The sequence below is a fragment of the Carassius gibelio genome, chromosome B12, assembly GCF_023724105.1.
Source record: "Carassius gibelio isolate Cgi1373 ecotype wild population from Czech Republic chromosome B12, carGib1.2-hapl.c, whole genome shotgun sequence".
Lineage (NCBI taxonomy): Eukaryota > Metazoa > Chordata > Actinopteri > Cypriniformes > Cyprinidae > Carassius > Carassius gibelio.
The window spans coordinates 10,700,282-10,724,495 of record NC_068407.1 but is presented as its reverse complement, the minus strand read 5'-3'; the positions used below and the strand labels follow the sequence as shown (position 1 = coordinate 10,724,495).

Genomic DNA, 24,214 nt, shown 5'->3' with positions numbered 1-24,214 from the left:
TGATCTGTGCTGTCTTAAGCTATTTTGGACACAGAACAAAGTCTCAGATTTTAAATTCTGTCCATTTTATCGCAACATTAAAACAGTAAGTGCTTTGCCACTGTTTAATGTGCCATCATTTGATTTCACAAGCGAAAACGGTGTACTAGTTCTAATGCTATAGTGAAAGTTTGAGCAAAGCATGCTAACTGTTCTACCTTTGGCTTCACAGACGAGTCCCAGCCTCAGAGGAGACGAGAGCAGTGGATTTATTGATTTATTTACTGTTTGTTGTTGCTGCCACACAGATCTAAAATAAACTTGCATATTTTTTTCCAGCTGTATACCTTCACAGACATAACCAACTTATTTTTGTAACTCATGTATATTTTAAACATAAACTTGTGTGTGAATAAGGACTTCACATGCTTTGTCTGCTGCTTTATGTACGTGTACTCAGAAAACTGTGTATCAGAAGATTTAACACTAATATTGTTTAAAACGCATGATTCCAGCTTGATAAACATGATAATCAGAACCAAAACACATGTTTTTTTTAGCAGGTACAAGCTCAAATTGCACAGCTCTATTCTGGAAAAGGGGGCAGAGAGCAGCAGCTCATTTGCATTTAAAGAGACATGCACGAAACAGCGGTTTCTGCTTCTACTCAAAATTAGTATTTTTAAAATGATATAATACATGATCTGTGGGGTATTTTGGGCTGAAGCTTCACAGACAAATTCTAGGAACACCAGAGACTTATATTACATATTGTAAAAAGGGGCATAGTATCCGAAGTCCGTATTATTTTAATTCAATTATTTAATTCCTGTTTCATTCATAATTCATGTCTGAATAAATTTATGGCAGCGAGTTTACATGCATTGTAGAAATTGGCCATAAAGGGGACTAAATATAAAGTTAGCATTATAACTTTTAGCTGCCCAGGACAACTAAGCTATGCACTAGCAACTAACCATAATATCTTAGCAGCCACCCAGAAAATCTTTCAAATGTTTGCAGGCCCAAATAAATACTTTAAAATGGATAAAATGGAGACCTTTACTCTACAGGCAATCACTCCCATCAAGTCCAAGAGTGCATCATGTACCCGGACAATGTTTATGTCAGACCAACGGAAGTCATCCACATATAAACATGCTGTCAGGCAGATAAAAAAAAAAAAAAAGACCCCAATGAAAAGAGCCTAGAGTTAAAACGAATGAAGATGAACCAAAAAAGAGAGAGGACTTGCATAACCATGAGCAGCTTCTGGTGAAGCGTTGGTTGCTAAGCAACAGCATCCGAGCAGCAGCTGCATTGCGACAGAGTTGAGAACACTTAGTCTGTAGTTGACCACTATCTCCCCATTTGACATGCTTTCCACAAAGTTGTGACTTTGAATTGAACACGGGTTTCAGAGAAGGCCTGAAATAATATTTTCCTACCACATCTATGAAAAACAACTGCCTTTGGTGCAGGCATACAGTGTGCAGATCATGGACTCGTGTGTGTGAGCTGTTGTGCTGAGTCACACAGAGCCAATGAGAGAAGAGTTAACTCATCATGTATGGAGGAATGTAGGAGAGAGAGGGAGGAGGGATAAAGAGAGGGTGAGAATGATATAATCATGGCAGATAGAGTAAATATCTTAGTCATTTTATATTGTGTAAGCTTTTCATCTAAAGAAAATTCCAGCACACCAAAGTTCCAAATGGTTTGTTCCACATCAACCAGTCACATATAACAATAAACATAATATAAGATAGAACATAGATCAAAGAGTTCAATTTAGAAGCAAAGATGTGGCATCAGAGAAACCTGCAGGTCTTCACCTCCTAATTGCGACAGTGCAGTGGCGAATGTCTTTCCTTTTAAGCTGCAGCGACACCCGCTGGTTAAAATGGGAAGCACAGGAATCATTAAGAACCTTGAAACCACTATAATATATTACACTAAATAACTTTAAACTTAATTATTTCCTTGCCTTCATCTCTTTTCAAAACTGTATGTCTGGAATCTGGCTCTTCAAAAAGGTTGCTGAACCCCTAACAAGTATCATGAATGCAGTTCATATGACCTAAAACCCTCTAATACAAGTCTTTCTGTGAGAAGAACATGCCGTCATTTTAATTTTTCAAATATAAATTTCCCGCCAGTTAAGCCCCATGAATGCAGTAACATCTGCGACCAAGTGCATCAAGGAGTTAAAACTGAAAACAGATCAGTCTGATTCATAAATGAACGACAAAAGTGAAACAAATGATTCATTAAAAGGGTCATGAACTAAGGAATTTCAATTCCCTTAATCTTTTGACATAAGAGGTCCCTGTGCCATAAAAATATCCTGTAAGTTTCAGAACTTTCTCGTTACTCTAAAAACAGCTTATATTGAGGCCAGTTTGCCAAAAATAATTTTTGAATTTGTCACTTTATAATGTAATAATGGGCCTAAACACTGCCTTCGCAAAAGTAGATCAATGCCTGCTTCTACATCGCTGCCTGTTTAGCTCTGCCCACCGATTTTGTGCACATAGTAGGTAAATGACAAGAGCGGCAAATGCAGGTCTATGCAGAAACCAAGCAATAAACTTTATATGATAAACTTTATTTTTAATGACATCCAAGACCACTTCAGTAAGATCTTGGTCCTTTGTTCACTTAATTCTACTGCAGATTCATTTACAAACAATTTGACGAAGGTATTTTCAAAAAGATTGAAACTAAAAGACAATGCTGTGGTGATTATATTGGATCGGACAGTACTGTCACACCACACAAGTGTGTGTTATTGTTTTAATCACGCGGTCACTATTGCTTTGTTATTACAGATCATTTGATATGTACTGAGAATTTATGCGTTTTTAAACCTCAAACACAGCAGCCACCATCTGTGAAGGATGTAAGCTGTCAAACACACACAACGGAAAGACAATCATATCATTAGGTATTTACTTCAGAGTCTACAATCTGCCACAACTATTCAAACAGAGCATTAAAAACAGCTCAAAATTGCACTACATACTTCTGAATTTATGATTTTTTTTTTATGTAAAAGTGTATAAATGGGCCTGAAAGAACAGTACCAAATAATAAAAAAGGCAGTTCATGATCCCTTTAATTAGATTTGTATGAAAAGGTTCCGCTCGGTATATCTTAAGAATCCATCAAGTAAATAATGACTTTAGTTTTGGTATGATATGGTATGCCTTTATATTTCTTTAACCCCTTAACTGCCACCATCACTTGGTGCTTTTTGTTGTTGTTGTTGTCATTTTCTCTATCAAATCTTTTAGTAATAATCATAAACATATTATGTATTATATACCTTTGAAAGCTTAGAAGCCCAAGATTCATCCTGTGAAAACTATTTTAAATCGGATATTGCTTTGCCATGAAAATTATATTTTAAAATCATCTGATGTTCTCCTCCCCTTAGTGGGCAGTGTCAATTGTCAATTACAAAATGCATTAATCTTTCACAATCAAAACTTTTTATAATCTTGACAAAAAAATAAATAAATGTCATTGGAAATGTCTGAGTCACATGATTCCATATTTTGAGACAGAATTAGACATTTGTGAAAGAAAATGCATACATTTTTTTAACGGAGTTTGGATAGCACCCAGTGGCTGTGGTATAATGCCTTAAATAAAATCTCAAAGGAACCTCAATTATTTTTATATCAACTTCGAATTTGGAACCTATCTTATTTATACACAAGGCTTTAATTTTATACCAACTTTAGAGTAAAACCTGTTAGGTAAAATACTTATTTTAAGATATCATAAAATGAAAACAGTATAGTGAATTGTCTTTACAGAAAATTTAAACTTCTATAAGTTTTTGATACTTTAATTCCACTTTTGCAATAATCTGCTGATTTTCTCCTTTAAAAAGAGCCAACCTTAGGTCTTTATTTCAAAATGTTTTAAATTACCACAATTTAATTCTGGATAGTGCACTTTCTTTTTTCAAATCAAAGCATAAATATACATAGAAAATGTATCCTTGTGTCGCACCTGACACAGAATAGTGTTCAGTTTGCGTTCAGTGGATATTCTCCAAAATGGTGCAATGATGACACAGACACAGAGGAGACAAATTGTTGAATAAAGTCGTTATTTTTGTTTTCTTCACATAAAAAAAGTAAAGTACTTACTTGGGAGTCCGTGGGACAGTCACAAGCCTCCCGGTTTTCATCCAAAATATCTTAAATTGTGTTCTGAAAATGAATGAAGCTTAATTAAAAGGACATTTTTATTTTGGGGTGGCGTAACCCTTTAACAAGACCTTCAAAAGAGACCCACGACTGTCAGTGACTGTCTGTGTGTGAACTACATCTCAGTGTTGGCAGCAAATTCTTAGAACTCTTAATCAATAGCAAAACATAGATTTCTCCAAAGTAACTCTCCAAAGGAAAACAATTTCTAGAGGACAACTTTGATGTGGATTGTTTGATGAATAGGTTTACTTTATGTCATTTGGTAGTCCACTGCCCATTACATGGGGGTCTTCCAAACCCCAGCCAGACATGGCGTACAGAGGAGGGAATGCAACCCGACCCTTGCCCTCCCCGTTTCTGTGAAAGAGACGGAGATGATGAACTGACAACATATTATAGTATCACAGAGTCGAGGAGGAGGGAATCTGAACACTGGGTCCAGCAATAAGAGGTGAGTGACCTTGGACCTTTCCTACAAACTTACGAAACAGCCAATACAGAAAGCTATTCTGAGCCACAAGAGATAGAGCTGAGCATTACAGAGGTTCTGAAGGTAAATTAATAGGATGGATTTTTCTTTTTCTAAACGTAAAAAGTCACTAGCAGAAGAAGAGTCTTTTAAAATTACAGTGTTTAAGTGTCTTGGCTGCAGTAAAGAAACAAGGCAAGTTATTTCCCTTCTTACCTTGTTTGAGCTGGATGACGAGACCAGATGAACCAGATGTCACTTGAACACAGTTATTCCATTGCGGCTAACACAAGACCACGAGAACCTTACTGTGAACTTCTAAATGTTGGCAAGGCCCAGATGTCTGGGGATATTTATAGCACAGTACAGTGTCTTCAAGGCAGACTCCAACCACACTGAACTCCTGCAGGTACCTACACATTTACCCACTGACCTGAAGCCTCCAGAACAGGGCACTGAAAACACATGGAACGTGGGTTAATACAGAATTGGTAAGAAGTGCATTACATAATACTGGTTTGATATGGCTAGAGCATTTCATTTTAGAGGTTACATAATTTTTTCACTTAGCTCTCATCTTCCATCTTCTCAATCAATGCAGCCTTTCTGTGTTTAAATAGATCTGCTGCAGATAAACCGAAAACCCGATTTCAACACAACTCACTGCATGACAACCTGACTCATCCTTGGGACTTAGAGTCATGCAAGATCCCTTTACTTAATGCCTAACCAGAAATATAGCACATTATCATCTTAAATTTTTTTTTTCTTAAACATGTTAGCACAATGCTTAGTAGTGTAATGCTAATACACTGCTAGGCAAGGGGTAACTAAAAACAAAAAAAGATGTAATTTAGCACCCTAAGATCTTACACAAACTAAAATAATGGAGGTGAGTCAGGTGACCTTTTCAAATATTCAAAATTTCAATTTTAATTTTAAAAAAGGATTTGTTTTTGTTTTTCTCTCCCCCTTAATACCACTAATTTGATAGATTTTATTTATTTATAAATCATCGTAGAAGCAACCTGGGACCTTTTTCATAAAACAAGTTCACCAAATAAGCCAGGCTTATTTCAGTTAGTCCATCTTATTTTGAATCAAATCAACTGACAAGAAGTCAAACTAACTGAAATAAACCTGGCTTATTTGGTAAACTTGTTTTATGGAACAGGCCCCAGATGTCATTGTGACAAATTAAAAAGTAAATCAAGGAAAACAGATTACACATAGAACACTTTTATTTCTGAGTATTAAGACAATGAAGCATAAGCCAAGAGCACCAAGAGTGACAGGTACTGGTGAAAGAGGGGCATGCTGAGCTGCAACCCTCTGCCCCCCAAAAACAGCAAACTGTAACTGAAAGTCAAACCAAATAGTACAACAGAGCAACTTAGTAACAGCCTGGGAGTAGGGACCATTAACCATACATTAGAGAGAATGAAGGAAAGATAAGAGAAAGGGCATCAAGAGGAATTACATCATACAGAACAAACCTTGGGCAGTGTATACAAATAATAATGATTGAAACATAAAAGATGGTGAGAGACAGTGATAACCATTTCACCCCAGATAATCCATGGTGCATGTCTCAGCAATTGTTTTGAGGGGCTAGTCTCAACGGTCCTATCAGAAATACAAAGGCAGGTCATGGGTGGCGCAAAAGTCATCCTTGTCCTAAACTTCATCTTCAGCCCCTTTCTCTAAAACAAATGTGCACATAGAGCTTTACAGTAACATAGTTACCATAATGATGCTTGTGATGTAGTGAATCTGAAACAGATTCAACAGAATCGAATACAAGTTGGACAGCCAGTCTTTTATTTCTGTCTAAACATTGTCAAACACAACCTCCCTATAGTTTGTGAACATATCAAATAACATTGAACAGAAATTCTTTCCTGTAGGTAATGTGCAAGGCTCTACACACAAAATCACTTTCTTTCTAATATTTTAACATAGTCTTGTTACTTTCTAAAATAAATTCCAGCTACACCAGGGTATTGATAGGTGTATATCATGTGAGGCAACACGCTGCCAATCTAAGCATTAGTATCACATCTGAGAATTATGACCTTTTATCTATTTTATCTATCTTAATTATGAAGTCTCCATCCACGCTGACTGATCACTTGAGTCAATCATACACATGATGGTCTATAAATATTTGATAATCATGTTTAACTACATTCTTCTGATAGCATATCCAGATCTTAAATTGGGCACTAAAATATGGGAGATTAAAAGCTTTGTGCAGGCTAATTCTTTGAGAGATTTTCAACTTTCTTGTGGCACCCAACTACACGCTTGTAGAAAAACAAATAAAACGAATGCATGTTTTTGTTGCATTTTCTACAACAGGGAATTTTGATTTGCTGCAACATGCAAATGATCCAGACTAGTGACCTTGAAGAGAGGGTAAGAAAAGGCACTTCTGAAAGTTAATAAATCTATACAGTGAGCCAATTAGCACCTTTGGGGTCTTAAACAAGGCCCTTTCTAACTTTGAAAACATTTACCTTGGAACATTTTTGTAATCATTTTGTGAGGATGGGATCTAAAAGCTATCGCACTGACATTTTTTTCACCAAACTGAAACCTTTGGTCACATTAATCCATAGTATCTCTCTCATACATTTATAACACATTGCACCATGTCCATTTTTCTCACGATGTGAACACTGATCCTAACCTGGAGACAATTTCAAAGGAGACCGACTTCCCAGAAAATTCACATCAGTTTTCAGAAGGGTCACCATTAGAGCTAAGCCCAAGATTGTTATTGCATTTTCTTTACTAATATTAAAAATATTTTATTTAAAAATCTGCATGTGTGATATATATATATATATATATATATATATATATATATATATATATATATATATATATATATATATATATATTTTTTTTTTTTTTTTATCCATTATGTCTTTAGTAAAACTAGGGAAAACTGGGGGAGAGAGAAGAGGCACCAGGACCCCATCTCTGCCCCCCATCTGACTGAGCATATGTTCCATCCCTGATGAAAATTGGTACACACAGGTATAAGTAGGTTCACCTCAAGTTTCATGAGTTAGTGCAGTGTGGAGTGTCTGGAGCGAAGCCAAGCATGACACTTTTACAGGCGAGTGGTTAGCAGGACAGCTGGCACCTTCAGATGCCATGTCAACCTGAAACCTGCTTCATAACCTCCATCTAAGCCAAGGCTCTGTCTAAATTGCACTAATTTCACCCAAACCGTACAGAAAGAGAGGAGGTGAGGGGGAACACACCACACAGTGGTGAGTCAGCATCACCCCAAAGTTCCCTCCCCGGGTCTTTGAATTCTTCCCACAATGACCCCGACATCCATTCTTGTGCAAGGAATAAGACTCAGCAGGATAATGTGCAGGAAGACGACTTTAAATGCATCAGGATAGACTGTGGATTAGTGTTGCTTGGGAGGAACGGATAACACAAAACCTTTCATATCAGCAGAAGTCTCTTGCGGTTGATGGGGAGGTCAGGGGCAGTGCAACACATTCACACAAGCACACAAAGCTGGTTATAGTCGCATGGTACCACACTGCTGCTTAGGTGTTGTTGTTTTTTATCGCTTTGGACAAAAGCGTCTGCTAAATGAATAAATGTAATGTAAATGTGTGCCTGAGCTGAGCATTTGGCAGTTCTACCTCATCTCATCGATCGAAAACAAGTCAGAAAGATGTGGGACTCAATAGTTGTATCCCTAGCAGTACTCAAAATACATCACACATCAGCACCAGGCACATGAAGAGGATGTCTCACAGCGCCATTGGCACTCAGTGCAGGAACAGTCACTGAAAAACATGTTTTTTTTTCCAATAGGACAACTGTTAGCAACCCATCCACTGAATGCACCATATGATGAACTAAAAGTTTTAGATGTATGAAGGCACACTGCTAAAGTGATCTAGGTCTTTTGTTGAGACTAAACAGATGGGGCAAATGGCACGAAAGTTAGAAATCTGTCTTTTCCTTTTTCCAGCATTCATCAAAAACAACCGTGGTATTTGAAATCCCTCATTTTAGTCAAAGAAATTTGAGTGCGGATATGGCTGATTCTAAAGTGAAAAAGAAGCTGGTCTTGGCCTGGGGGCTCTTGCTTTCAAAAAAAGAATCTTCTTAATGTACTACAGATCATTAAAGGGATAGTTCAATTAAAAAAATAATAATTCTGTCATTAATTACTCACCCTCATGTCATTTCAAACCTGTAAGACCTTTGTTCATCTTCAGAACACAAATAAAGGTATTTTTGGATGAAATCTGAGAGCTTTCTGACCCTGCATAGACAGCAACACAACACAAGGCCCAGAAAGGTAGTAGGGACAATGTTTAAAATAATGCATGTGACATCATCAACCTGAATGTTAATGAAGCTACGAGAATCAATTTTATGCGTCAGCAGCACCACATGCGTCATGGTGAACTCTTGTGAATGCACGTCAAAGACTGACATGGATAAGAAGAAATTGTGGAGTAAAGTCATTGTTTTTGTTTTCTTTGCACACAAATATTCTTGCAGTTTAATAAAGTTATGGTTGAACCACTGATGTCACATGGACTATTTTATTGATGTCCTTGTTACCTTTCTGGGTCTTGAAAGTGGTTTTTGTTGCGGTCTATGTAGGGTCGGAAAGCTCTTGGGTTTCATTAAATAAAATTTTTATCGGTGCTCTGAAGATGAACAGAGGTCTTTAAGGTTGCGGAATCAATGAGAGAATTTTCCTTTTTGGGTGAATTATCCAAATAATCAATTATTAAATCATCCCAAATCCAATGGCACTTATGGGGTCACCTCAAAACAGAACAATATGGGCTAGACAAAGTGAAAGTAGACTGTTTATATCTATATAGGAGGGTGTTTATGCCTAAAAACAATGGTCCCAATGTAGCAGGTTTATGTATTGCCTCTGCTTCACCAACTTACATAAGCACAGTTAAGTTAAAGTGCTCTCAACCAGCGCCCTATTTCCAGGTCTCTGATAGACCATTCAAAACAACAACAAAAAAAGACAAAACAGAATAAGTCAACCCTCCCTGTGCAATTAGTGGTAGGAATTAATGATTACAAAACACTGACAGCAACAGAACGAAGAGTGTGAGTAATGTTTTTTGAAAACCAAGCACTCTCACATCACACCGTGTCACGTTGTGCACATCATCCTTATAGCTTCCTGGAAGCAGAACAGCATAGAACCCTTCTCTCCACTGCAACGCATTCCCAAAAGCTGTCTGGACACACAGTGTAAGGTCAATCCATCTTGGAAATCTCCATCACGTTCTCAATTAGGCAAGGTGAAAGCCTTTCTGTGTCCTGCTCTAGAACGCCTCCTCCTTTAACAACGGAATGAGCGCAGGATGTTACCATAGGAACCACTGACAGAGCACCATGAAAGCTAAGGATGATGAAAGAACCTGGAAAAGCAATATTTTAACATCACCCTTCATTTCCCCTCCCTTCAACATTTGTCCGCAATGTTACTTTGAATAAACATTAACAATGCATATTTAATGCAAGGGAATTAAGAACAGGTGAATGGTACAACACAAATAAAATGGAAAGGATATAAACCACATAGTCGAGCAGTGAAAGAGTGGAGGGGCATGAAAATATATGTATCTGCAGATTCCCCCACAGCCATGGGAACTGAGGGAAAGGAAAAAGGAGACTAAGACCTCTGCTGCTTCTTCAAAGTCCAGAGTCCAGAAGCTGTAGTGAAATGTGCACACTGGAGAGCCAATGTATATGTGATTTCTTTGTTTGTTAGAGTGATAACAAAAAATGATAGAAGCTTATATAGGTTTCAGTTTAAGGTCCCTCCTTTCAACCCCTTAACCCCCACTCCCCCCCCCCCCACCAAAAAAAAGAACTGTAATTCCTCCACCTCTGCAAAGTGCTGAACGGACTACTCCTATTGGAGAGCTGAGAAGTATCTGCCCTGCCTCACTTGGCCTTGACTGGCTCCCTCTCAAGCCAGCGTACGCGCACCCTCTGCTTATAGTGATACTCCCTGAGGTGATCCTGCAGAGCAGGGGGCAGTGGCAGTGCCCCGATGCCATCATAGGTGATCCCATTACAAATGGCTGATCGAGCCAGACTTTGCAGGCCAAATGGGAAGGTCCGGTGCAGAGGCACAGTGAGCAATGGCTCAAAGAACATGCAAGCGCTAGGGTCCTTGTAGTGTTCCAAGAGTGCCGTGACGGTGGCTGCATGGAACACGCAAGGGTCGTGTGCATCAAAGCTGAAATTGTGATTCCACTGCTCAATGCGTGCGTGCAGTGAACGGCCATAGCGGCGGAAGCTAACAGAAAATAGGTAGTCTTCCTGAGCCGAGTCTCGCAGGAGAAAGGTTCCCTCGGGCCGACCATCCAGCAGCGCTTCAGCCTCATAACGGTCCATCACACCCCAGTAGCAGGGAAGTGCTGTGATCTGTAGCAGATCTGGAACCAAGCAGTGGATGTAGTCAATCTGAGTGTGTACCTTCCAAGGCCCCTGTTGCTTGCTGCTCAGGTGGCCCTCTGCCGAAGCATGTCGCTGCTTGGGCCTGCGAGCTTGCAAGCAAAGAGTGGTGGTATCGTCGTCCTCAGAATCACAGTTAGCTGCTGTTGCCCCCCGGCTATCGCCTAGGGCCTCACCAATTCCAGGGGCCAACTTAGGTCCCAGTTTATAAAGGGAAACCAGAGGGGCTGTGGCAGCCTCCACTGTGTGGATTTGGGCATCTGGAGGTGGGTCAACACCCTCCTCGATGCTGAGTCGTCTCCTCTCTCTCAAACGCTCCTCCTCATCTTCTGGCGATGCACAGATAGCACCGCAAGCACCTGAGGATGAATCTACTGGTGACACTGGGACTGGTGCTGTGTGCTGTTTAATGAGGTGCCATTTTCGGGCAAGGTCTGATCCTGGTGCGAAGGGGCATGTCTCCAGCATCAGCTCTGTGATTTGTATCTTACGTTTGGGTGGTGGAAGGTGACTGTTCCGAGAGGATGAGCGCAGTGGGAGGCACAGGCCCACTGTATCATGAATCTGCTGTCGTAGAGAGCGTGTTCCCCCTGACTCCAGCTCCTCATGGCTGCTACCAGTCCCATGTCTGCGACGAGACCGGCCTGATCGCCGATCAGTGGTCTCTAGAGAACTCTGAGCCTTAGTGGAACATGAGTGTCTCTTCTTTCCACTCCAAGGTGCATGACGTGTGTAAGAGTCTCTGCGGGCACCCATAGGAACACGAGCATCTTCGGTATCCTGCTCTACTGTGATCTCTAGAATCTGGGGTACATCCACTACACAGTTATGGCCCTGTCGTGTCACACTCCCACCGGTCCTCCATGCCACTAGAGGGAGTGCCTCCACACTACTAGAGGGACTAGCAGCCTCCAGTGTGATGTCTCCCTGGGCCTTGTCCACACTCTGGCAGACTGTGTCTCTTTGTGGTTGAAGCTGTGGTGGTGGCGTTTCAATTCGAGAACCCCCATCTGTGTGGAGCAGAGATTGGCATCCCCTCTTAAGGTTGCTCCACACCTTGCCAACCTTCTCCATGAGGCGGGGGCACCTGGATCTGGAACAAAAAGTCAGCCTTCTATTAGTACATGATTACAAATCCCAATGAGATGAAAACCATTTAGTTATAAGTACAAAAAACAGAGGAAGCACAGACATTGGTGTGTGCATATGGGTTGACTAAGGTCCATTTATACGTCTATCTTGGGTTATCCAATCACAAGTTAATAATTTTAAATATAAGTGTTAATCTTCAAAACTGTTTCTTCCACGTTCAGAGGAAGTCAGAAAAAAATGTGACCACTTTGCTTGTGTAGTAACTTGTTAAGCCATCCATAAATAACCTGAACAATCAATTCCTTAAACATATTTATACTCTGCCAGCCAAATCAGTATTTTTTTAAGAAACCTTTAATTTAAATGAGTCCAACATATAAAAGACTTACCAATATATATATAAAAAGACCATTTTAAAATAGCATAAAAAACATAAGTTCCTTAAATAATTGCATAATGGCTATGATAGTGAATTAATGTTAACTCACACAGTTACAGATCTAGCACAATTGAACGTCAATTAACATTGAAATAAGACATTAACATACTCAAAAAAAACAAAAACAAAAAAAACAAGCATTGCTACTGGAAAGTGATTATATTTTTATGATTTATCAACAGGGAGTGATAATCATTCAATACATGATGCAATCATAAGTGGCCACAGGAGACCATCATGTTAATTTCAGGTGAATACGGCAATCTTTCTCGACAGACCACTTAGGATTGCATCACCCAAGAGGGATGTTAATACCAGGTGTAAACAGGGCCTAAGTGATTAAAGTGTTGCCAGGCAGACTCACGGAGACTCAAGGCCAGCGCTAAAAATGAACTCATGGAACTGCTCCCAGTCAACATGCTGCCGTGGGCTGAGTTACAATGCCGGTCTAGGCCTGTCTTTTTCTGACCCGCCATAGCAGAGCACTAAGCATCTCATGAACTGAAAGATTTTGCATGATCTCTGAAAATACTATCTTAACTTGAAAAAGCTTATGCACTCTTCCCAAACATAAGCATGAATCTGTGTTTGGGCTAAGTAACTGTTAACTGGCAGTTATTCACATTGTAGAAGTAACACCATGATGGACAGACCAAAAAGTCAGAAAAGGCCAAACGTGAGTCTGCAAAAATTAGAGTGATAGCCTCCAGGTGAAGCATGAGCTCAAGAACTCAGAAAAACTAGCTTTTTTTATTTTTATTGAGCACATGTACTATGGCTAACCCATCATTTCACATGATAAACTTTCCACCTATGAACACATAAAGCAAACTGTATAACCCAAGAGCATATCTTTCTATGCAAAGATAAGCAAGTTGCAAAATGTTTTAAAAAATAAATAGTAATAAAACCAATAACATAATATAAAAAGCCCCCACAAAATAACTATCAATCAAAGCAGGTCATTGCATTAATTTGCTATCAAAAACTAGGACTTTAAATTATTTAATGTAAAATATGTCACAACAAGAGAAGCCTGAACTAGAGAGAGAAACTGCCATAAATAATTAATGATAGTTCATCAAGTCTCCTGATAAAAAGAACAACAGAATGTAGGTCAGTTGGGAGAAAGAGCTACAGTGCATTATTCCCCTTCTCTCAGATAGTGGAGAGGAAAAGGATAGGTGTCATGTTTTTTTAGAAGCTGCTAGGCTACATGTCTACTGTAATTGTCCTACAAATCACAGTTGGAACCAACTTATGACTTGTATCAGAATGGATTGTGATATTGATTAGGATATGGAGGTGAAGACAATTCTGTAAAACTGTCTAGTTAAAATTATACAAGGCTATATTTTCTACGTCTAGAAGAGAACAGCTTATTTGAGTAAGGGTCCAGTTCAAATGCTCCTGAAAATATGGTCTTGGACTTGAGACTCGAGCCCAGTCTTGTCCAAACTCATCCAAACCAAACTTCCAAATTCCAACTCCTGAACCGAGAGAGAGATATTTTGTTGCTTTAATATCATGGTGGACTAATCTTTGTGCTAGTGTTCATCAGGTTAGCCGACTGTAAATGCAGTAAAAGTAATAAAATGTGATCACAGTCGCTAAATGGAGAGGCATCTCAACTTTAATTTAGAATTTACATTTTCTTTTAACTGGATGAGTTACAAGATTTAAGGACAGCAAGTCATAATACCCTTGTACTTTTAAACCTTCACCTCCATTCATGTTTCTAAATATTGGACATGGTGACATTTTGGCAGAACCTGCTGCTCAATGTCAGTACGTTGAGTGGACATAAAGCAAAATCTTATGAACTCCCTTCTGTCTTTTCTGCCCATCTTTCCTCTGGTTACCCTGTCAAAGCCAGTATGAGAGCATAAAGGATGACCATAAATCAAAGTTCAGATCTGGCAGTGTAGCTATGGCAATAATGTGCACAGAGGCCAACAAGCCTAACCTTTCCCCCCAAACTGAGAAACTTGCTACACTTCCAGAATGAGCTTGTACTACATAAGTGAAATTGTGGTGCAGGGTGGTCAGAAGGGTTCATGAAAAAGGGTCAAAGAGTTCATTAAGATGTATTCTGTGAAACTTCGTGCTAAATATGAAGCCAAGGGTCATTTGTTTTTTGCCTAGATTCTTAATCAGAAAAGTTGCAATACATACTGAAACAAGACTGTTGCGCAAAAAGTATTGCACGACCAACGTTAGCACTACTGAAATGACTAAAACTGTGGCAAATTGATATTATATAACCTAGCTAGCCTAGGCAAATGTGGTTGGGAGGCACAACAGAGTGAATGTACATTAACTTCCTAGTGCACTCTGGTCTCAAAGGCCAAGTCTATCACCTGAAGTCAACACCTTCCCAACACACACCAACTGTGGAGATCTTCAATATACTGTCTTTTGAACACCCAAGGTCAAAAGGCCAAAACTAGAGTACACCCTTTAACCATGCAATGCTATACCTTAGGGGTTTTCATGTAAATGAATTGTAAATATGTCTTAGAAGGATGTGTATATATTCTATGCAATGGTAATCTTGGCAATAACCTATAACACATAAATGATGTAATGAATCCAGCTGTTTTGTCAAATGTATCTTATTATTTTCTTATTCTTTTACTGTGCAAGTGACACAGGGGAGGCTCATATTTGGCTGTGGGGCTCCCTTGTGTGGCTAAGAGATAGAACTGCTCCCCCAAGAACAAACAAAACTATTTAAAGGTCCCGTTCTTCGTGATCCCATGTTTCAAACTTTAGTTAGTGTGTAATGTTGTTGTTAGAGTATAAATAATATCTTTAAAATTCTAAAGCTCAAAGTTCAATGCCAAGCGATATATTTGATGTAACGGAATTTGCCTACATCAAACGACCAGTTTAGACAACATCACAGTTCCTGGAGTAATGACGTCACCAGAACCATTTTTTGACTAACCTCCGGCCACAGGAATACACAAAAAGGGGGGCGTGGTCTTGTTGCACTCTCAGGGTGAAGAGGAAGAGTTGCGTTTGTGTTTGTCGCCGAAACGTTATTTTCATCTTGGAGTCCAATCACCTTTGTTTGGCCTTCCCAGGGACGCTGTACTTCGAGATCAATGGTTACAATTTATGTTTAACTTGGTTCTCGAAAATTATAATCCACATGTAAAACTATGTGCAGCACATTTTGCTGAGGACAGCTTCCTCATTCTCAATCAGTTTAATGTCAGATTTGCACAAAGATTATTCTTGAAAGATGGAGCAGTTCCCTTGTCTGGAGAAGGCGTTATTAATGGACCACAAAAGGTAAGTGTATTTTGTTATTTAAATTGGTGCGTTTAACTAATTACATTAAGGGCAATGCTGTTTAGCTTTGTTAACTAGATGGTAGGGCTGTGCAAAAAATCAAATGCGATTTTCATGCGCATCTCGTCAGTAAAGGCGTTCTGTGATTAGAATTACATCTCCAGCATGTGCGTTCAGATCAGGATTGCCAGGTTTTCAAAACAAATCCTGCCCATTTGCTTCTCAAAACTACTCCAAACCTAGCCCAATCACGTTTCCAGGAGGGCAGCGTGCGCTCAGCTGGTGTCGAATCACAACACCGGAACTGCTGGCACAATCAGAACTTGTTACGTATTTATAAAGGAGGGACTTTATAGAACAAGGAAGACATCAGCCCGTTTTTATGACAGTGAAAACAGCAGTATACAGAGAATTGTGTGAAAAAACAGTGTTTTTATACATGCGAAACATGAACACATGTTATATTGCACACTGTAAACACAATCAAAGCTTAAAAAAAACACCAAAAATGTGACCTTTAAAATATTTGGCTCAAAAATGGGTTGAGACAGCGTACTGGCAAAGGCAATGCCCCTTCCTCAAGTGGAAATCATACCTAAACAGACACTACAAATAACTCCAGAATTTGCCATTCAGGATTGAGATGATGATATAGTTAAACCAATATATCCATATCCTTATGTATATAATTATATTACAATACTTATATAGTTATTACAACACATTATAGTCCTTATATTATAATATCAGGAATGGAATAAAGAACTAGTCTACACAGGGCCTATGGGTAACAAAGTGAAATTGATTCTTATTTGCAGATTTTGTCTTGGTTTGTACACCTATTACTTCAATGACAGCAGTACTCAAGCTGCATGAACTCCAGAAGTCTGTGTCAAACCTGATGATCATGTTCCTCAGCATGATTTGAGATTGTTCCAAAGAGCATCTTGTGCTTCAGTGGAAGAACATCTGACTGTCTGTACAAAGGAGTTCACATGATCAGCATAACAAATTTAATTACTTGATTAGCAACCTGGAAATCCAAAATCTTAAATATCTCACTTAATATGAAAAAAATATGCTTTCAGTCCTTTTCTTAAAACGTCATAACCATTAATTTCTGTAATATTTTTATATATAATATTTAAAATACTTAAGAGTAACGTAGTTATAAATCGTTAGAATTTCAGAATTTCTGTATTTAATTAAATACAGATATGTGCTGGTATATTGTACATTACTACAAGAAAACACATTACTACAAATAAAATTACATTACAGATTCGACTGCAAGAATACATCCTATAATATCAGAATCACCAAATACTTGAGTCATACCCACCTTAAGAAATTTTTCCTACAAACATTTACATTCAAGCTTTTTTAGCAAATGCATACTGCAGAAATATAGTGCAATGAGATTAGTTCAAATACTAAGAATGGCATTTTCAAATCCTACATTTACCCCATTATTTATGCTTTTCCAATGGCATTTTGAGAACACGCACACGTACACATACATGTATATTAAATATTAGCAATTCTTGATACTTATGTACTTACCAATTTAAACCCTCATAACTCTGCACTCCATGACTTTGGTTTTTGCTTTAACCAGTTTGAGTATAGTAATGGATAAGTAGATCTGTTCTTGTATTCCCCTTGTTCTACCATTGACAAGATGCAACAGAACTGTCTGTGGATGAATCCTGGCACCAGATCACAAAACACTAGCCCGTTAAATACTATGCTATTCTCTGCTCAGCTTGGGTTTCTGCTACCAAGAACACTAACAAGTCTTGCCCAGAGTTGCAGCTTCCTGGTAGCGTGGGCACAGCCCCCTCTGTCCCCCCAGGCCTCGCCCCCCTTCACCTGATACTGCAGCCAAATTCTACACCAGACATCTCTAGCACCTAAGCGCCAGAAGAGGAAGCAGTCCGGAACAGTCCGCCTCGTTCTCATGCCGGACAGACGCTCACAATCTACAGAGTCATTTAAAATAAACATTCACACCAAAATTCAGCTCCGGTTCACCGACAGATCTCGCCTGCTGGTCGTGCCTGAACTCTTTTGATAAAAGTCTGAGCACCACACAAGATTAAGAAAGAGGCCCTGTCAACCGCATACGCCTTCAGTAACTGCAGAAACTACCTGATGTAAAATATGCCCTTCTCTGATGATAAAAACATCTGTATTATAAGAAGTAAAATAGGAGTACACTCAGTGGTAGAGTCGTACATATAGTTGACCATAACACATCCATGCCCTGGATAGCAGACAGACAGGGTGGGATGTACTTCCTTGCACAACAGATAAGACAGACCTAGCCTCAGCAATGGTGTGTTATACTATAGCTGTTCTAAGAAAAAGTGGCATCTTTGTTCAACTATACACTAGTCCTTTTAAACGCAAGGAGCAAGCTTTTTTTTTGTAATTAACACGATCACACAATTATGATCCACGTAATACCATGACATTTTTTGTTTTTGTTTTAATATAAAACTTAACAGCATTATGTATGCTATTATTTACAATTTTTGGGGTCCAAAAGATAAACTTTTTTTTTAAAGAACAATTCACCAATGGTTCTTCTATGGCATCACTGTAAAAATCTCCTTTCAGAACCTTTGTTTTTAAGGGTGCAGTATAAATTTAAGACACATGGAGCCTGTAATTTCTTTAATAAAATATCCAATAAACAAATCTATTAGCATTGATATTTGAGACTATTTTGAATCATACAACCTGGCCACTAAGAAGTTAACACCAGATGTTACCACTTTACAATAAGGTTTCAGTTGCTAACATTAACTATATTAGTTCAGCATTTATTAATCATATGTTAATTTCAACATTTACCAAACATTTATTTAAAAAGATATCTGTAAGCAATAGATAATCCACTAAACATTTTTAACACTAACTATAATTAATAAATGTTGTAAAAAAAAAAACATACTGCTCGTTAGTTCATGTTAGTTAATGTGGCCTCCCTGTACAGTATTACTGATGTACTTAATGTAGTGAAGCAGCTTTCTAGGAAACGTCTGCTGCAATGTCTAAGCCCTGCTCAAGACAACTAAAATATCTGGACAGGCCTTAACCTCTGCACGCAGAAATATGCCAGCAGGAGTTTAGAGCCTCTTACTCTCTGTTAATTGTCTTGCGTGTCAAAAGAATGTATCTGTGATACCCTGAACTAGCAGGTAATATTTCAAAAGCTAATTTGTTTTCTGAACAAACCCACTTAAGCACTGTGGCAGGTCTCCAGAAATAGAAAATATTCCTAGGCATCCTCAAACTCCACAAACCACACTTTTTGGGGAAAAGTCCATTGTAAAGCTGTGGTGTTAAGGAGGTTTTATGGGCCTACTGAAGTTACACCACTGTATATCTTATGCAGCAATGGGTCATAACCCCCTATATTTAGGACATATAGATAGGCATTAAACCTATATTGAGTAACATTTCCCACCTGATAGCACTTGGATCAGTGCACTTTTTGCAAATTCAAACAAACTAAACAAGGTTTGAGGCAAATTGCCTCTCGGAAGTTACAAAAACATTTTATCTAACATTTGACATATTTCATAAAATATTTTCTAAGTTTTTTTATTAACAGATTCAGTATGGGTTTTTTTCCCCCTGCAGACACTGTAGAGACCTCACATATCTGTCTCAAAAACAAGTTCTAGTGGTGATTGTTTTATGATATTTTGGGATTATTTATGGATTCTTTCCTATTTAATTTCACAAATTCATTTCACAAGTATTGGTCAAAATTGTTCAGATTCAGAATGACCAGATTTAATTATAGTATCCAACATAAAATGTTAATAAAGTTGTTAATACAATTTTAATAAAGTTTTTTTTATGACACTGGACCACAAAACCAGTCAATAAGGGTCAGTCAATGTTTTGAAATTGAGATTTTATATATCATCTGAAAACAGAATAAAAAAAATGTTTTATTTTGTTTGTTAGGATAGGACAATATTTGGCTGAGATACAGCCATTTGAAAAACTGGAATCTGAGGGTGCAAAAAAAAAAAAAAATTCTTAGCCATGCATATTACTAATCATAAATTAAGTTGAGAGATTTATGGTATGAAATTTACAAAATATCTTCATGGAACATGATCTTTACTTAATATCCAAATTATTTTTGGCATAAAAGAAAAATCGATAACTTTGACCCATGCAATGTTTTGTTGGCTATTGCTACAAATATACCTGTGCTACTTATGACTGGTTTTGTGCTCGCGGGTCACATATGTATAAAAAAATAAAATAAAAGTGGCCCACATAACAGCAATAAATTGTCCTTAAAGTTAAATTGTGAAGCTGATTAAAAATGTATGCTCACAGCTTAAAATTCATATATATATATTTTAAAAAATCTATTCTGGTGTGCAATTTGAAGAAAATGTGAAATGTAAGAAATAAGCAAAAAAAAAAAAAAAAAAAAAACCTTTAAGATGAAAAGTTTATCACACAGAACTGAACTTGGTTGGATTTACTCTATAGCCAAGCATTTTTATTCTTTGACATGTTATGTCATTTCATAAGTTAATAAACCTCAGATAAAGATAATAACTTTTCTTTGCCAAGTGCCTAAATTTATGTCAGTAAAAAAAAAAAATAAACCTATTACTTATTTATTGACATGACATAAACTTTGCTAAATAGACTAGTGTAGGCCTTTGCATTAACAGTGAGGCAGGTATAGCAGTCAATCCAGGAAAGGAAATAGCGGTATTTTTTGGGATATCCTCATGATTGTCACCACACTTTGCCTGCTATTAGAACCACTGAATAGCATACATTATATTTGTGGATGATCACCAATCTAAGTATTTGCTGAATAACTCAATGTACCTCATTTTAAGTGTTTCTATACATGTCTCTTGGTTGCTTTAGTTGAACCGGTTTCGGACAATCAGAAAGGGGGCCGACTGAAAAAAAAACTAGTTAAAAGACATCGAACATTTGCCATAACATGAAATAATCGATGGGCATTCACAACACACGGGGAGATAAACTCACCGATCCTTCTGTCGTGCTCTTTTATTGGTTTTTCGTGTGTCTTCTTTTGTTTGTGAAAAAAATGCAATCAAGAATTGTCGGGTACATTTTCCCGAGGCTAGAGACGGTGGCGGATAAAACACACGGACGGGATTCGATTGGAACCATAACTGCGATCATCGAAAAGCAAACTGCACGTCAATGTGTCGTAAACATTTTACATTTTGTATTTACATAGCCTTACGATCCCCTCATCCCGTTGGCATTTCTTTCCCTAACGGCCGTTATGGTCGCCAAGTGCAGCAGAGAAGAGAATCAGGAGAGGTGCTGGTGGCAAAGCTGCAGTTGACTGACATCAAGGGACTCCAATTGCGCAAAGTTCTGTGTTCCGGCGGATGCGGATGGGGAAAGACTTTGGAAGAACGCGTCACTTCCCCGCTCGAATTCCAGCTAGTGATGTGATGTCTGAATCAATTCGTTTGAACAGTTAGTTTCAGAGAATCGGTTCAAATATGATTCAGACGTTATTTTACATATTTACGACCATAGGTGGTCCCTGATATCCTGATATATTTCTGAAACTTTCCGAACAATAAAGCCGAATATAGGCACGTTTTGCAGTTTAAAAGCGTTATAAATAATTATAAATAGGTGAACATATTTTGCTTAATTTAATATCCTATCTAATTTCAGTGTGTTCAGCCTTTATGTGCATAAAAGCACTTTAATCATAACTTGCATTGAAATTAGGCCAATACCTACTAAAACTATATTTAATTTCTTAGCTAAAAAGGTTTCCACGTGGTACAGTGATATTTATTAAAACTAAAACTCTTTCGTATGTTGATAAAACAATGAGGACATACAATGTTGCACAAAAACATACTTCAGATTCGTTTTAAATTAATTTTAGCATTTCCGAATTAAAGTAACTTACTTTTTGCCTCATTAAATTCTCAGTACACTTTTAAAATTCGTGTCTTCTCATTCTGGTTATCTTCTCCTTTCGGTTTACTACCGCGAATCGGGCATGTCCGAACAATTTCCTCCTGGATCTGTTCAGTTCGATAAATGAATCGTTAAGGCGATATTTGTGAATCGGTTCAGCTCCATAAAAGAGATCCGATTCGAAAGAACGCCTCGTTAACGATTCGGGCTTCATCCAGTCCTAGTCCCCAAACTGTAGTCTGCTCTGGACGACAGCCTCAGGACTGAGCTGGTGGCTCAAGTGAAAATATATAAACAAATGAAGACGTTAAGTGTCTGTGCTGACAACATAAAAGCAAACTCGCGGGAATGGATAGTAACTTGCATAACGTGTTTTGATATGTAGTAGCCTAATGTAGGGCGATTATATAACTAGAAAAACGAGCAATTGCAGAAAGAAAGAATAATCTTAATAATAATAATAATTTAAAGATATATATATATATATATATATATATATATATATATATATATTTGTGAGTGTAATGAAAAATAATCTTAAAAAACGCCCTGACATTATATTTAGCTATAATATAGCAAACAATAAGGTAAAAATAAAAGAGTTTCTCTACAAGTAGTTCTAAGAAAGTAGATAGCGTTGATTGTCATGTGAGTGGGTCTTCCTTCATCCTTCATGAAACCTAGTCAGGTGACATGGGTGCATGTCCTGTGACAAAGGCTTGTTGTTCTTTAAAATCCCCCTGTAAGCCACAGTGTTAACTACTGACCTTTACAATCAGTGAAGCTCATGTGTGGTTGGATTCTAGCAACATATGCTTTTCATCTCCTTAGAGTGCTCAGATACTTTGATATTCATATAGGGCTCTCTGTGGATTACTTAATCATGCGACTTTAGAAAGTATTAGTCAGCAAAATTCACATGAGGAAGATTAGGCAAAAATGTGTCCAACCTTCTTAATTCCTTGAAGGATACTGCAGTGTTTGTTTCCTGATATTTGGAGACATTTGGATGGAATTTACAACATATCCTTCCAAACTTAAATAGAGGTATATAATATATAAAAAGTAGTTTTAATTTTAGGTCGTTTGCTAAGACAACCCCCACCTCTTATTTCATGTAAAGTTGTTTCAATTAATCCTTATAGAATAATTAAAAGTGATATACTGCCTTCTACTGATTTAATCTGCTTTAAACATAAAAATGCCTTTTTCAACCACAACACAAATTTGATTGATTTATTTGTAAACTGCATTTGTTATGTTGTTAGGGTACTTTTTTAGTGTGAGATTAATTATTGGTGTTCTTTTTATTAGTTTTTATCTGATTTGTTGCACTTTAAACTGTTCATTTTTAGTGAATGCACTAGTCTTTCAAAGCTAAGACTTAAAACTTACAGAAAGTGAGTAGTTTTAAAAGGATTTTCTAAGGATATTTAGATCATTGATTAGTCTATGCTTTGAGAATTCATGTGAATGAACTAAGAAATCACAAGATCTTTGGCTCAAAACCAATTTCATGGAATTAAGGTGTGATACTAGAATGGAAGGCAGTATTAAATTAAGTAAATATAGAAATAGCATTTCATAATAATATTTTCAATAGTTATAACACGCCAAGAAGGAACAGAGTTTGTGTTTTACAGATTCCAGTATTGGCTTGAAAAATTACATTTACATTTATTCATTTAGCAGACGCTTTTATCCAAAGCAACTTACAAATGAGGACAGTGGAAGCAATGATATATAAGTGCTATAACAAGTCTCAGTTAGGTTAACACAGTACACGTATCATGGGATTTTAAATAAAATAATAAATAAAAAGAAAACAGATAGAATAAAAAAAAAAGAATAGAGCAAGCTAGTGTTAGAGGTCTTTACACACACACACAAACACACACACACACATATACATACATATGTACATACATATATATATAATTACTTACCAGATTTACCTGTATTATTTCAAACCCGTATGGCTTTCATTCAGATTTTGAAAAATATGCATCTACTGTTCTTACAGTTACATTAAATGAATCCTGGAGCTTACAAGCATAAAGAACATCCCAACTATAGTCCATACAACTTGGGTGCCATATTCACAGTTATCTCAAAGTATATGCAAAAGCTTCAAGAAGTGAAACGTCTGACATCACTAAGGTATGTATATATATATATATATATATATATATATATATATATATATATATGCTTCCAAAAAATGCTAAAATATAGTGGATGAGTCATACA

At 37.5% G+C, this 24,214-nt stretch overlaps 2 protein-coding genes across 4 annotated transcripts in view; both read right to left on the bottom strand.

Annotated features, from left to right (window-relative positions):
- The window catches only part of LOC127969044 (DNA mismatch repair protein Msh2), a 290,453-nt gene that overhangs the window by 53,709 nt on the left and 212,530 nt on the right, over positions 1-24,214 (bottom strand). The gene's annotated exons all lie outside the window — the stretch shown is intronic.
- Positions 5,898-22,106, bottom strand: LOC127969046 (suppressor of cytokine signaling 5-like). 2 transcript variants are annotated; one of them, XM_052570640.1, is made up of 2 exons: positions 21,954-22,106; positions 5,898-12,253 (listed from the first exon to the last, which is right to left on the bottom strand). In XM_052570640.1, the coding sequence occupies exon 2, from the start codon at positions 12,232-12,234 to the stop codon at positions 10,645-10,647; it is 1,590 nt and encodes a 529-aa protein (XP_052426600.1). In that variant the 5' UTR covers positions 12,235-12,253; positions 21,954-22,106; the 3' UTR covers positions 5,898-10,644. The 2 variants fall into 2 exon arrangements, with proteins under 2 accessions (XP_052426600.1, XP_052426599.1); XM_052570639.1 differs by lacking the exon at positions 21,954-22,106 and adding an exon at positions 21,038-21,425.

Excerpts from the sequence above, each read along its gene's own strand:
- LOC127969046 (XM_052570640.1), bottom strand. The coding sequence starts at position 12,234 with ATGGAGAAGGTTGGCAAGGTGTGGAGCAACCTTAAGAGGGGATGCCAA.